General features: G+C 49.0%; 1 protein-coding gene across 3 annotated transcripts in view; it reads right to left on the bottom strand.

Annotated features, from left to right (window-relative positions):
• The window catches only part of SLC39A14 (solute carrier family 39 member 14), a 47,547-nt gene that overhangs the window by 14,061 nt on the left and 17,550 nt on the right, over positions 1-15,936 (bottom strand). For 2 of the 3 annotated variants that reach the window (XM_082842614.1, XM_082842616.1), the window contains exon 2: positions 1,625-1,902. In XM_082842614.1, coding sequence (XP_082698740.1) covers positions 1,625-1,888 — 264 coding nt within the window. In that variant the 5' untranslated portion in view covers positions 1,889-1,902. The remainder of the gene's footprint in view (positions 1-1,624; positions 1,903-15,936) is intronic. The other variant, XM_082842615.1, reaches the window with a different exon arrangement.

Genomic DNA, 15,936 nt, shown 5'->3' with positions numbered 1-15,936 from the left:
CAGCTTCTCCCAGATACCAAATCTGGCCACATTACAACAGCCCAGGGAGCTATGACAGTAAAATGCAGATTTCACATACTTCTCCAGAGCTATTGAGCACAGGTGTCTAAGAGGAACAGTAGTCTCCTGGACCATATACAGTAATGTCCCCAGACTGCAGGATGTGGTGGCAGAGATTGGGAAAGGAAGCGGGGGGAAATCTGAAGACTCAGGGTCTGCCATGGAGCAAGTGTGGGCTGCCCGGTGGGCATGAGCTCTGAGTTCCCGTGGGAAGCATCAGGTTAAGTGGTTCTCACACACCGTTCCCATGAAACACTGCCATTCTACTTCTAATTAAACAGTTACACGTCAGTCTTTCGCTGAGTTTGGTTTCACGTGGCTCTGTCTGAGGGAACCAGGCCTCTGGGAGTGCCGACAAGTGAGGGTTTCTGGGCCTGGTACTTCCATGGGGTCCAGTGGTTAAGACTTCGCTTTCCAATGCAGGGGGTGCGGGTTCAATCCCTGGTCAGGGAGGCTGGGATCCCACATGCCTCGCAGCCAGAAAACCAAAAAACAAAACTGAAGCAATACTGTAACAAATTCAATAAAGACTTTAAAAATGGTCCACATCAAAAAAATCTTAAAAAAAAAAAAATGCTGGGGGCTGGACTCAGTGACCCCAAGATCCTGCTGCTGCGCCGGGAGGCCTCTGGGGTCAGGCTGCATGAGCCCCCCAAGGCAGCCACCCCTCCGACTCAGACGTGTACCACGCCCCTGTGGTTCTGCATACACGCCACATGGCTCCCCCAGCCTAGCGACTCGGTCTCTCCAAACTCCGCTCTCCTTCAAGGCGAAGCTCCAGGACACCCCACACAGAAGCTTCCTTGACCATCTAGTGCACACTCACCCGCTTCTCTCATTTCTGAATCCTATAATGACTATCCAAGCCACAGCAACTAGCACTTCATCTGAATATCAGTTAACTCTGTTCTTGGTTGGCTGAGCTCGCCATCTTAACAGTAAACTCCCTAAACATGACTCATTTTCCTCTATTTCTCACCACACTCAGCACAGGGAACAAAGCAGATATGCAAAGACGTTGCTGGCTGACTTATATTTGGCTGCCACACACAGCCTCAGACTCTGATTAGCCAAGAAGATATGGAAGACAGAACAGAGAACCAGGAGCCAAAAGACCTGAGTCTTAATCCTGGTCCCTCCAGAACTCACTGTGGGTCCCTTAGTATCTCAGTATATACAGGATATAATGAAGATCTGCCACCTGCACGTAGAGGTACTTTGAGGCTCACCTAGGATAACGGGCAAAGGGCTTTGCAGAAACTCTATAAGAAATATTAGCTGACCCGGGAGCTCCAGCTTACCAGCAGTTCCAGGAGATCCCAGTGCGGCTCTGAGGAAGGGTCTGGAGGGCTGAGAGCCCCTACTTCATGGCTGCCCTTTGCTAAGGGCTTCAAAACACCCATGTAGGAGGCTGGGAGGTGCTGCTGGAGACTCAGACTAGCTGATCCCGACCGCAGGGGAAGAATTGGCCCCTCTGCTCTGTCATCAAGGCTCGCCCGCCCCCAACTAGATTGGGAACCTTGAAAGGACAGAGACGGTGCTGGGCAGAGCCAGGGAGCCTTACCGTCGAGAGGTTCCTCAGTCCCTGCACGGACTGGGAGACGTTGTCCCGGCCCACTCCCACGTCCAGGTGGTTGAGCAGGGCCTTCAGCTGCTGCAGGGTGAGGCTGTCGCCCTCCCCGTAGCGATGCATGAGGTTCTGCAAGAAAGAGGCTGCGCTGATGGCGGGTGTCCCCACGGACACGGCATGAGCCTCAGGAGCAGCTGTCCACACAGCGAGCAGAGCCAGCAGGAGGCAGCTGGGGAGGGCTGGGTGCAGCAGCTTCATGGTGACAGGTGAGGCTGCAAGAGGAGAAGGCCAGGTGAGGGCAAGGCTTAGGACACCCATCCTCTCCTTCCACACCAGACCCGCCAGCTGTGCTCCAAACAGGAGGGTCTCTCTTCAGACTCTGAATCCAGTTGGTATCAAAACTGACCCTTCACCCCTTCTATAAGGCCTCTGCCTAGCTTTTGAGAAAAATCCTTCTTTTGAAACAGAAGATAAAAAAACAAATTCAATAGGTTTGATCAAATTTGAAAAGAAAAAAGTACAGAAAAACTATGGGTGTTTAAAGTCCTTATCTTTTTAGAGATACTGAAATCATCATGGATTAAATATCTTACTTGGGATTTGCTTCAAAATAACCAAGGAGCGGATATTTGCATTAGAGTACAGATGAGACAAGACTGAGCATGAGTTGATAATTGTTGGAACTGAGTGATGGGTAGGTGGGAATCCATGATACTATTCTCTCTACTTTTGTATATGTTTGAAATTCTCCAAAGGAAAATCTAAAAAAAAAAAAAGAACACCACCACTTAAAGAGGGGGGATAAGAAACAGACTGGAAAAATTATACACCATCAAACATGCCAAAGGATTATTTCTATACTACCTAAATTAGGGAACCAACATGAAAAATACTCAGTCTCCCCGGCTTGTTAAGAATACAAATTTAAAAGATGGAGGGTGCTACTTTGCTACTTATTAAAATAGCAAAACACATTTTTTAAAAAAGATATAAAACCAAATGTTAGTGAGGTTAAACAACAGAATAACATACTTCTGGGGGCTGTATACCTAATATGACTCTGGAAGAGTTATATGATAATAAATGTATTTAAATCCTTTAATAACTCTACTTCTAGAATTTACACTAAGAGAAGCAATCCAAAAATAAAAAGGCTATTGGCAGAAAGATGTGTTGTGGTCAAGTGGATTACATCAATTTCACGCAATAGTATGCAGCTATAAAAAGGAGAATCGTGAGTTTAATGTTAAATGAAGAAGCAGAACAATTATGTAATCAGAGTTAAGAACTGAGAAGGAACAGAGAAAAAATGAAACCTTCCAGTAGCAGGATGGATGATTTTCCTTTTGTTAATCATTTCCCTTAGTATAGTTATAATTTAAACTTGTGAAATAAACAAACACCAGGAGGGGAAAATGAGCCTCCTATTTAATCCAGGCCTAGGAGCCCAGGCACTGTAGTCATTCCCATGCCTCCCCGGGGCACCCGGGGCTCTGGCACGATGCCTCACGTGGATCACTCCATCTCCCCGACCTTGCTTGGGACAGAGGAACCAGAGCAAAGGGGTTAAGAGCAGGCTTATCTGCATCCTGACTCTGCCGTTTACCAGCTGTGTGATCTTGGGCAAGTTATGTAACCAGAGTCAACATTCTACAATCACCCAGAGCGGTGATAGAGCTTACCATGGCCTTTAGGGTCAGGAAGACCTGGCTTGAATTTCCACACTGCTGCTTCCCAGCAGTGACCTTGGCCAAGTTACGTAGCCTCTCTCTCCACACCTCAGTTTTCTCATCTATAAAATCTGTACCCGCCTCATAGGACTATTGTGAAGATTAAACGACATGAGCTTTGGCAAGGGACTAGACTCAAGAAAGCGCTCGATAAAACATGGCTATGATTATCGTAAGATTTATAATTGGCAGGGCTCCTCCGCTTTGACTCCCTCTCAGATATTAAGCTGCCAATGGAAGCATAGTGGCCGACTTTACTCCACGCCTACATCGCACAAGTCCCCGACCACAAGCATACCCGGGACATTCCAGGCTTTAGGTTCCACACGTGGGGCACGCACAGAATCTGGAGACATAAACCATCACTCTTCAGTGAATATACTTTGAGTCACACAAATGAATGGATTAGGCATCAGCAAAAAACGATAGTCTGTACAAGTGCTACTCTGAAACTAAAAGCTCTCAAATCTCCACCAAGACCTAAAAGTTAACTTATGGTGAGTAGGGTGGACCTTATCCAAAATAGCTAAACCCCACTGTACAAAGAAAGCTGTTCTCCACCCGACCACACTGTGATTTGTCTAAGGCGTGTGCTGTACTGTTAAAACAAAGGGGAGGAGGGCTGCATGGGTTTAGGAAAGGGGGGGCAAAGAGATGAGGGCAGCAGTTAGCAGTCCCAGTGTGACCTTACCTGAAGCACCTGACACTCACTGATTCCTTTAAGAGAAGGCAGGACATTTATCCCCACAAAACAGATGAGGAAACTGGGGTTTGGGGATCAGGGAACGTGGTCCATAACCAGCAAGTAGACCAGAAATCGAATTCTCCATGAACTGAAGCCAGGTCTGAACGACACTAAAGTCAGGGCACTCTTAGCCACTGTCCCCTCTGTGTGGAGACACACACATACGTGCCCCAGGTCCCATGCAGAAGCCACCAAAGCCCGCGTGTCTCTGGGCAGATCTACCCCAGTTTCTACCAGTCCCAGCAAGCACCCCAAATCCAGGCGTAAGGTGCCCTGAAGACCTGTGAAGGAAACCCCCCAAGTGTGTGACACAGACAGGCTGTGTTACAGGGTTCCCTCTGCAGAATCACTTCAACAAAACAAACAATCAAATCCATCTGCAGCAACTTCAGAACACTCACAAACAAGAGACGCGCAAAAACACTTCAAGGCCGAGACACCTGGGGTACTTGTAGCTGTACCCGGACAGGCGTTCACGTCAAGGTAAGCATCGACTCAGCGTTTGCTCTTCAGTGACCCAGAGGCCCCTGGGAGTGGGTGGGGCGGAGCCCTCCCACCTGGCCTGCACTCCAGACAGGATGCCCACCCCGGAGAGTCAGAGGAGAATGTAGAAACAGCTGGAGGGCAGTAAGGAGTCCTGGTCCAGGGACCCTGGACTCGCTAAAGACACTTCAAATCCAAGTGACCCTGGCTTTTTGGCAGACATGAAAGGGGAGCGTTCTGCTCCAAAGGAGATGTAAGTTATTCTTAGGAAAAAAAAGAAAGTTTATAAGAGATCTTTGGAGGAAAGAAAGAAGAGAGGAAGAGGACACATACAGCTCCGGAGCAGCAGGATGGTGAGGCTGGGCAGGGGTCCTCGCCTCCAGCTCCAGCTGCAGGAGGAAGCGCAAGCCCGTTCTATTAAGTCCATGGAAATGGGCGGCCCCAGGTGGGCCGTTCCTGCCGGGGAGCTGAGCCAGCCACCCTCAAGACCACCTTCCTTCCAGGAGGAGAAAGAAGAGCCCATGGGGCCAGGCATTAAAAACAAGCTGCAGGGCTTCCCTGGTGGCACAGTGGTTGAGAGTCCGCCTGCCGATGCAGGGGACACGGGTTCGTGCCCCGGTCCGGGAAGATCCCACATGCCGCGGAGCAGCTGGGCCCGTGAGCCATGGCCACTGAGCCTGCATGTCCGGAGCCTGTGCTCCGCAACGAGAGAGGCCACAGCAGTGAGAGGCCCGTGTACCGCAAAAAAATAATAATAATAAAAATAAAAAAAAAACAAGCTGCAGACAGACAAAGGCTCGAGTATGCTGTTGGCTCAGAGGACCAGGATCCCGACTAAAGAGAAGCTGGAGTCTTCTCCACCCCTTTGTTCACCTGGCTCAGGTTCCAAGAAGTAAATTATTTTAGTGCCTTAGGTCTGTCTTCAAGGCACCAGACCCAACCTCCCCGGGACGGGGTCGGGTGCAGGGTGAGGTGAGAGTCGACAGGAGATGCTTTGGCTCTGGACCCTCTGTGGAGCTTCAGAAGTGCCTTCCTACCTTGGAGGCTCCCAAATCAGATTCCACCTGCCTGTGGTCCCTTCACCTGGCTCAGAAATATCTCATCCTGGAAGTGGCACTTCTGTCCCGTGGATATAACTTTACTCTTATATTTACCATGCTGCATTTTTTCCATGCCCACCCACTGTCTCAGAGATGAGCAAACATTTACTTCTCTTCGTGGGGACAGAGTAGTGACTTTCCGTGATGCTTGGTCCAGGGACTGGACATTGATGTGAGCAGAACAGGCAACGGAGACCTGGGGGGCCTGGGAGCTGCTGGGCCTCCCAACACCCACTCCCTTCCCTGACCACGAGCTGGCCAGACAGCCCACCGTTCTCCCTCTCAGATTCCTCTGGGCTGAGGAATGGAACGCGGAAGGTAAGATCTAATGCTCCAGAGACAAACATGGCTAAGGCACAGCGGTTTCCAAGGCCAACTGGTAAGTCACAGGAAATGGGCAAAGGATGTGTTTGGGACCCTATCTTCTCTGTGCAGCGCCCTATGCCTACTCTGCGCGCCCTCAAAGCATGGGCTAGGTGGGAGCACAGTGAATTGGAAGACTCGAACTCTTCAGCTGCGATGCTAGTCAGCGGCAGGCCAAGGAGTGGCGTGTGTGCAAGGGCAGTCTGAATTGGGCTTTTGCAAAGCACTTGAGTTAAAACTGAGAAAAGACTGATGGTCCAGGACTTCCCTGGTGGCACAGTGGTTAAGAATCGCCTGCCAATGCAGGGGACATGGGTTCGAGCCCTGGTCCGGGAAGATCCCACATGCCGCGGAGCAACTAAGCCCGTGCGCCACAACTACTGAGCCTGTGCTCTAGAGCCTGCGAGCCACAACTACTGAGCCCACGTGCCACACCTACTTAAGCCCGCGTGCCTAGAGCCTGTGCTCCACAACAAGAGAAGCCACTGCAATGAGAAGCCTACGCACCGCAAGGAAGAGTAGCCCCCGCTCGCTGCAACTACAGAAAGCCTGCGTGCAGCAACAAAGACCCAACGCAGCCAAAAAAAACCAAAAACCAAAAAACAAGACTGATGGTCCACACTAAAGAATGACCAGGGGGTCAGATGGGTGGATAAGGAGGTGCAGGTGAGGGGGCAGGGGAAAAGGAGAGGCTACAGTGACATGAGTGATGGCTCCCGAGGTCCTTGGCTGCACTACCGACTGGCCTTAGTGAATCATCTTAAGCCTTCTCCTCAACTGTCTCCTTCCCACTTGAAATCCAAAGGATGTAAAAAGAGGCATCAAGTTCTCTTATATTCCTCTTGGGGACAGACAGCAGGGGGTCTCTGAGGTGCCTGTGCTCTCATACCCAACTAACAACCACAAGGCGGCTGCCATCTCCCTGGGGGCTCTCTCCCCACAGCTCATTGCTGCAGAAGACTGTCAAATAGACTGGTCTTCCTCCAGTCCCCATCCCCTTCCCATTCCCGTCAGCCTAATAGGAATGTCTCCCCAGTGGACACTCCCCACGAAAGGTTAACCGGTGAGGGGTAAAACAGACACACATGGTCTGGGTGAGCCAAGGGGGCAACTTCCAGAGCCCACCTCAGGAGACGTGTATAAAAATCCCCGAAACTTGCAGACCAAAGACAAAGCCAGGCCTCAGGGTGGAGGTGGAGGCCCTGAGGACTCAAAAACTCTGGCCTTTGTCTTCCCTGCTGTGGGTGCTGGTAACTAGGAAAAGTGCAGCTCTGGCAACAGAAGGACCACTGGGTTTGGTGGGAGAAGTCCAATCTGTACCTCACTGATCTCACTAGGTCGCCTTCCTTATATTGGAAAGAGGAAAACAAATCCACAGAGCTTTCTTTGAGTACTAAGAAAGATAAGGTATGTTGAAACACTATATAAAAATAAAGATTTCTGAATTAAGATGGAGAACTGAAATGACAGCATTTTTCCTTCAACTGATAACTAACTTTTGAGTTAAAAACAAAAATAGTAAAAAGCAAGCCAAAAAAAAAAAGTCACCCACAGCAAGCAAACAAGGAAAGAGACATAATCTGATATAATAACTTCCAAACCAGAGGCAAGGAAAGGAATGCAGGAGGTACCACACGTGGCTGGTCTCCTAGCCCTGGCCCGGCCCCAGGAGGATTCTCACTAAACCGCCCCAGATCTGAAGAGAGGCAGACTGCCGCCAAGTCTTCCTCCCCTTCCACTGGGGAGTAGTGGGAAAAGGTGCTGGGAAACAAAGAAACAGGTGGCAGGGGAACAAGAACAACGGGCTGACTCCCTCTGAGGGAAATAAGGGCTGCAAGGCTGCAGGCTGAATGAACTGGGGAAGCTGTCCAATTCCAGTGGGTCCTCCTCCCCCTCCAACAGCACCTCCCCAGTCCAGGGCCGCCACCGGGGCCACCACCAAAGTCCCAGAACACAGGCCCAATCCATGCCCTCCACCCCCAACTCAGGCTACAGAGAACACGCCATAAATACCCAGCACTCGGCACTGCTGTCACTGGGGTTGGGGACAAACCAGCCTCAAGGTGGTGGGAAGAAAGTCACTGCCTTATTTTAGAGCCAAAAGAGCCAAAAAGCACTAGCATGAATATGACGAGGAGAAGCAGCAGGCCAACCACGCAGAGACAAAGATGTCGATGGAAAGGAAAACATCACTCCAGAGACAGCAATCCCTCAAAACTGCCCACTCTGTGGAATAACTCAATTAGAACATGCACACAATAAAACCAGGGCTCAGAGGTGGGGCTGTAAGACAAAAGGAGATGCAGGCTTACCAAAAAAAGACCAACAAAACATCACTGAAGAACTAATATACAGATTCTAATGAACGGAGAACAGAACTCTGCCAGAAATTTCAGATAGAGATACTGACAAAAGAAGGTTTGAGATAAGCACAGTGAATGCGGACGGAAAAGACAAATTAAAGCACATAGTGACGACGTGACACCAACGCCAGGATAACTGGTGTTCCTGAAGTAGAGAACCTGAGACCGGAATAAAAAATATGTTCAAAGATAAAAAAACACATGATTTCCCTGAAATGAAAGGAAAAACAGAATCTGATGATTGCAATAATACACTGTACTCCACAAAAATTTCATGCAGAAGGCTCAACACTGGGATGCTGCCTAGTGCAGTTACCGAACTTAAAAAGAAGGCTTTTCCAGGAATCCAGAAGTAACTCCCCCGTCCCATAATATTTTCTTCCAAAAACTGTGAAATGTCCTAAAACTTCTTTTAAGTGGCAGAAAATTCAGACTGCCGTCATCTTCTCCATAGCAACATTTAGCATCAGAAGAAATGCAACAGTGTTTACATAATCCTGAGAGAAAGAAAATATGAACCAATGAATATTATTCCCAGCTGTGATGTCGTACAAATTGGTAAAGACAACAGGCAGAAATTCTCAAGCATGAAATAAGTCAGAGACTTCAGTCCCCTTTCTAGGGGGGGAGAAAATGACATGATAATGAAATGCAGCTAATTAGTAGAAAAAGAAAATGAAGGCTCAGGAATGCAAAAATCATGGGTAAGCATTAACACCCTTCAAATAAGAAATACTTAAAAACTATGGGGATTACGGTTATAGGACAGAATCTAAATGTTACAATCATGGACAATTTAATAATATAATTAATACAATCAAGAGATGGAAAGAAAGGAGATGAGAAAAAGATGTGAAAATGCTAATGTCCTGGGACTTCCCTGGTGGTGTAGTGGTTAAGAATCCGCCTGCTAATGCAGGAGACACAGGTTCGAGCCCTGGTCCGGGAAGATCCCACATGCCGCAGAGCAACTAAGCCCGCGTGCCACAACTATTGAGCCCGCGTGCTGCAACTACTGAAGCCTGCGCACCTAGAACCCATGCTCCGCAGCAAAAGAAGCCACCGCAATGAGAAGCCCGCACACCACAACGAAGACCCAATGCACCCAAATAAAGAAGAAAGAGCTAATCTCCTCATTTTTCATAGCAGAGTCAATAAATACCATCTGAAATGGAAACAAGTAATTATAGATATGACTCACAAGCTTTTTTTTTTAGCCTTTTTGGGGTCTTTTAGGAAATCATCTCTCTTGTGAAAGACACATTTCTTCATAGTTTAATAATTCCTTTAATTTTACTATAGTTTTTCTTTGGTTACATTCAGGGAAGTTTTCATACTTTTTTATAGGAGTATTTTCTTTAATTTTTATTGAAGTATAGTTCATTTACAATGTTGTATTAGTTTCAGGTGTACAGCAAAGTGAATCAGTTTTATTTATATATATATATATATATATATATATATATATGTATATATATTCTTTTTCAGATTCTTTTCCCATATACGTTATTACAGAATATTGAGTAGAGTTCCCTGTGCTATACAGTAGGTCTTTATTAGTTATCTATTTTATATATAGTAGTATGTATATGTTTATCCCAATCTCCTAATTTGTCACGTGCTCCCACGTTTTGGAGTATTTATATCTATTTCTCTATATGCATTTTATCTGTGAGCATGTCTGGAAGGTTGTCTGGAATAATGTTCACCTAATATTAGTGATGACTATTTCTGAGTGGTGGGATTTGGAGTGTTTTGTTTTGTTTTGTTTTTAACCTTTTTAAATGCATCATTGATGTGTCCCAGTGGGTTGTGTAGGTACAACAATATAAGAAAACATGGGTGATTTTTTTTATAATCAGGGAGTTAGGGAGAACTTTCTAAGTATGGGACAAAACCTAGAAGCTGTAAAATTAATAATGTGACTACACAGACTGCCAAGTGTTCTATAAATAATTAGTGTGCTCCCAGCACGCATGGTCAAACTAACAAAGGTACAGTTCTCTGTGTAAGTCCCCATAGACACCGGGAGAAAACCAATAGTCTCGCAGCGTGTACTCAAGTACATACCCTCCCTACAGGCTCTCTGGAGTCCAAAAAGCTTTGAGAAAAAATACCGAGCCTGTGGTCCTCCCTGCCCACCAAATGAACATTGTCCAAGAGGCTACTATCCTCTCGGACAAGATGAAACTCCCTCCCAAGTACAGTGCAAATATCACGGCCTGAAAGCAAGTCCTCAGCCTTGCCCAACAGGCCCGGGGCTCAACAGGGCCATTTCTTCTGCTTCGCTAGGCCCTCCCTCCTAACTGCTCTCCCACATACCCTACAAGGATGTGCTCTCTCCTCTTCCAGCTCGCACTCCCAGAACCTTAGCCTCAGGCTTTGGCTCAGCCAAAGGCCACCCAGGGTGGGAGATTTCCACTGACAGCGTAGGGGAGCTGGCAGGGAGGAGGGCAGTGGGGGTACCTGGAACTGGTGACCCACTTACTATACTGTCCCCATGGAACCTCACATCGCTGGGAGAGGCAGGATGGGAAAACTTTAAAAAAAAAAAAAAAAAGAGTGGTGACCCAGAAGCAGAGAACAAAATTAGAACCACTAGCCTGCCGTTCATGGACCAATATTTACTGAGCCCCCATTGTGCGAGTCACTGCCCGTGGGAGGGAGGTTGGGAAGGGCAGAGGCCAGCGGCGTCAGGGCCCTGGGCAGCCAGCACAGGCGGCTGGGACGGCTGATTTAGCCACATGCTGAGCTCTGAGGGCTGGACCAGCAGGGGAGAGTTGTGCATCTGCCAGGTTCTACCGTCCCAGCGGAGCCTGGGCTTGCCAGAGCAAGGAAACCTTCCAAAACCAACTGAGTCAGGAAGCTCGGTAAGCACGAGCCTGCAGGACTCCCCCTACCAGAGGCCAGGGCAAGAGTCACCTCTATTCTCATTCATCCATCAACATTTCCCAGACACTCCATTGCAAAATTCTGACCTATTGTCCCTCTAAGTCCACTCCTGTTTGTCAGACCACGGGGCCTGGCATGTGGCTTAGGAAACAAGGTACTCACATCCACCACTTACGTCACCCATTTGAAGCAAAACTTCCCAACTTGTTATTCAGGGTCAAATAAATAAGTAAAATGTATGATCTAGTGGCTAAATCAGACAGCATGATGAGTTGGGCAGGCTTGGGTTCAAACTTGGGGCCTGCCACTAACCTACCATGTGCCCCCAGCACAATTAGGCTATGAAATGTCCAGGCTCTCAGGGGCATTCTGATAAACGAGAGAGAGAGCTTAAAGGTCATAGCACAGCGGGTACTTAGGTCTGTTCCTTCTGTTCCTTGTTCTCCAAGCTCTCAGGCCAATCCCCTCACCTAGACCTGAACCTGCCTATTCTTGGATTACCTCCTCTTCCAGGAAGCCTTCTGGGACCACCCTTTGACTACTCATCTCCAGCTACTTTGGACTCCTAATGACCTGGTCTCCCAGGGAGCCTTCCAGACAGATTTTTGTTCCTTGAAGGCAAGGGGGTCCTCCCCTTATGCTTCCCCATAGCATAGTGTCTGGACCAGTGCTGGGCACACGAGTGGGGAGAAGCAGAGAATTTCTGCTGGAAGATGCCAAATCCAACCTCCCATCTAACTGATGTCTGCTGGCATCGCCCCTACAGCTTGATGAGGAACAGGTAGCTCAGTGCCTCCTTCCACAGACATTCTAACCCACCCACTACCACAGCTCCCCACCCCGCCCCCGGGGCCTTCAGACATTCCCCAAAGTCAGATATCCAGACCACTTATTACCCTAGACTAAACAATCCCCATTCCTTCAATTTTGTTTATATTCATTGAACAAAAGGCTAGCTACACCTGCCGGACTTTAAAAAACTCAGTCCAAGAGTTCATTCATTCAACACATATTCATTGCCTACTGGTTTCATACCGGGAATAATGCTAGGGAATGCCTAGGACCTGCCCTCACAGAGCAGGGAAAACAAACAATTCAACAGGCAACTTACAAGAACAATGATGACAAGGGTTGTGTATTGATCCGGGTTCAGTTAGGCAATTTAAGCAGAGATTTTGTGTAACATATTAAATGGCCCAGAGAATCATGGGAAGAGCTGAAAAAACAGACTCTAGTCTTAGTGTCCAGGAGCTACTCCCAAAATCACAGGGCAGAGCCAGTCGGCCAAGGAGCTGCTGCCCGCCGCCACCATCAGGAAGCTATGGCACAAGGAAGCTGCCTGCTCCAGGATTATGCCGCAACTGCCATGATCCACACCAGCAAATGGATGTCCCAGGGTCCATCCTGAGGAAGAGGATATCTACATATTTAAGACTAGATGGAGTGTAGCTAATTGGCAGAATGCATGTCACATTGGGAATTCCAGTGAAAGGACGTCTGGAAAGTGTCGTTTTTTGATTCTCTACTTTTAGTAGCTTGGACCATAATTTATTATCCAAAGTAACGCACTTGCCAGTGAAAGGAGGCGCTATTACTAAACACACCAGGACAACAAGAGTAAACCACAGGGTTGCCTCAGCGTGGATGCCTGGGGAACAAGCCAAACAAACCGTCCACCATAGGTCACAACGAGGAGCACAGGAAGCTTAGAGAACACAGCAGGGCGGTCAAGTCTAGTGTCAGGGGTCAGGGGAGGCCTCCGGAAAGAGACGTTATTTTAGCTGGGACCTCCAGGGCGTGTAGAAGTGGGCCAGGTGAAGGTGACAGGGTGGGGATGGGGCAGAATGTTCCAGAAAGATGCAGCTTCGTTTGGAATGCCTCGGCCAAGATGCCGCATCTAAGAACTTAAGAGCCCAGGTGTACATAAGAGGATGTGGCAGGGGCCAGGGCAGGCACAGGCCTACAGGCCACGCGAAGGTGGCTAGACCCCATCTGGAGGGCAGTGGGGATCATTTTCAGCAGAGGTACCACCAGATCTGTGTTTTTAGTATACTGGTCTGGCTGCAGTGTGGAGAACAGACTGGAGGTGGGCAAGAACAGAGGCCAGGAGCACAGGTAGGAGGTTCCCTGGGTTCCAGGTGGAAGAACACAGCATCCAGTCTGGTCTAAAGAGCAAGGCTTCTTTTTCCCAGGTTTGATCCAGCCTGGGGTGCTTCCCTGCCCCTTGGGGCTGCTGGCCCCACAGTTTTCCATTAAAGACCTGCAGAGGCTCTTCTTTAGCGGTTACCAGGAGAGAAACAAGCCACATCACTGTCCTGCTAACCACAAGTATCAGAGTGAGTTGGAAAAGACCGCCCTCCACCCCGACATCATTTCCTCAATCAGGCTGAGACCTCAACTCTCTTGCTGTAGCAGGAGGGTCATTCATAAAGGCCAACTCCAACTCCCGGGCAGCAACACTGTGTGGGCAGACCGTGCCACCGAGGGCCTCTCACAAGAAGTCCCCAAATGGCTAAGAAGAGTCCTCTGAGAAGGGAGGTGGGCTCTTTCCAGACAGTGACCCCTTACAAGACCCTGGGCTACAGCAGGCAGAGGCACACTTGGTTTTCCTGGTGCAGGGAACCTCTCTCTACTAGAAGCCAGGCCGGACAGCACCACTGCTCTGCCTGCAGCAAAGACTCTCCCTGCCCTGACGCCAGCCCACCCATCCCCCTCCCTCCATGTCCTGCTGCACCACTATCTCCCCCTTTTAACCCTCCCATCCTTAAGCCAGCGCAAGTGCCCCCCCACACTCCTCCTCAAAGATTCTGACCGTGCCATCTCTTCAGCTGAGATGCTGAATTGGGAGTGATAATTTCTCCAGGAAAGTAGTTCTCAGAGTGTGGTCCCCACCAGCAGCATCACCATCACCTGGGAACCCCTTGGAAACACAAATTCTCAGCCCCACCCGAATCTGCTGACTCAGAGACTCCAGATGGGGTCCAGCAATCTGTGTTTCAGGAAGCTCCCCAGGTGATCACGATGCACACGGAGGTCTGAGGACCACTATTCTCAGAGGAAGGAGGTTAGATTACCAGATTTCTTCACCAGAGAGGGCAAGGAGCACTGCTGTGCAGTGGCGGCCCCTTCCCCGAGTTACCGCTCATGAGCACGTGGCCAGGGCCTGGGTAGGAGGGCACAGGCTGCATCTTGGGCCTTATATTTACCAGCATGAGTCATAAACAAGCCCTACTCTCAGGAGAAAGAGGGTTATTGGGAAAAAGAGGAAAAAGGCCCATATTTCCAAACCAGAGACAGGAAGGTAGCAAGAAACAGAGGGAGATTGAGTAATTACATGCCTGAATCATAATTCCTCCATTTTCCCTCCCATTTCCCAAACCTCCCACATGGTTCATTCCCTGGCCCAAGGTCACTGGCAGTCATCATGGGATTACTGAGGTGAAAGGCCTTCCCTCAACCTCTGCTTCCTCAGCATGGGCCTCACCACGTGACAGGAGCGCCCCTCTTCTTGGGATTCAGGAGGAGAAAGTACTGCAGCGCACCACCCGCACTAGTCACTCACGCCAGCTCCATTCCACCCTGTCCCCTCCGAGGATCATGCTAAAATACCTACCTTCCATCACTTCCCCTACCCAACAGAAAAGTTTAGTCCCTCTGCCTGGCAGGCAAGGGTCCCTCCAACTAGGCTCCCATCATCTTTCACCCTCAGCTGCCACTACTCTCTTGCCGGGACCCTGGGCTCCACCTGAGACGCCTGACCCTCCTCCCTTTCACCCCTGCACCCTCCTGTCTCCACATGGCTCACAGGACCAGGACTGGAAAGGCTGATTAACATATGGTAGAGACATCAGTCAGAAAGTTGAATGTAGTCTGAATGTGTTCCAAGCACTCTCTCCACAAGTGTGAAGGGCCTGGATGTGCTGGGTTTTTTTTTAAAAAAAGGATGAACTGCAGGAAAAAGCACCATCTCTGGCCCACCCCAAATCCTCCCCAGCACAAGTCCTACCCCATCCTCCTCTCAATCCTACCACTGTCTCAATGGTGTACTGTCTCACAGTGAGACTCCTAACACTTTCAGTTAACTTTCTTGGTTGTTTCATAACAATCCTAGAAAGTTGGCAGGATCTAAATAAATACTTGCGGCTCGAATATGTAAATACAAATGCATATGTAAACAGACATACCTTCACTTCTCCAGAGAGTGCAGAATGGCTGGGATACACTGCACTGGAGATGCAGTATTTAGGGCCAAGGGCAGGAATGCACAGTGTCTTCTCAAAGCTCCCTCTTGCCAAAGGTGCTAAGGACAGCATAAGGACCCCGATACTCTGCCCTTCTGCTTCTCCGTCTCTGCCCGGCCAGAGCTCTAGAGAGGGGCTGTCAAGAGCACACTCAGATGGATTCCAGAGCAAAGGCAACCACGTTTCTGGCTATCATCCTCAGATACAGATCAGGGACAGCAAAAGACCCACATGGACAAGCTCCCCTTTCTCAGGTTAAAATACCCCTCAAGGCAGCAGTCTCTAGACAACATGGTGCCATAGGTGACTTCCCTTAACAACACGATGTATTTCCACTTGCCCTCCCCCCCCCCCAAACTGCTTGCCTATTAAAAAGGGATCAACATTCT

This window comes from Leucopleurus acutus, assembly GCF_964270905.1.
Source record: "Leucopleurus acutus genome assembly, chromosome: 7".
In the NCBI taxonomy this organism is placed as follows: domain Eukaryota; kingdom Metazoa; phylum Chordata; class Mammalia; order Artiodactyla; family Delphinidae; genus Leucopleurus; species Leucopleurus acutus.
Note: the sequence above shows the minus strand (reverse complement) of the source record. Positions and strands in the feature narration are given on the sequence as shown.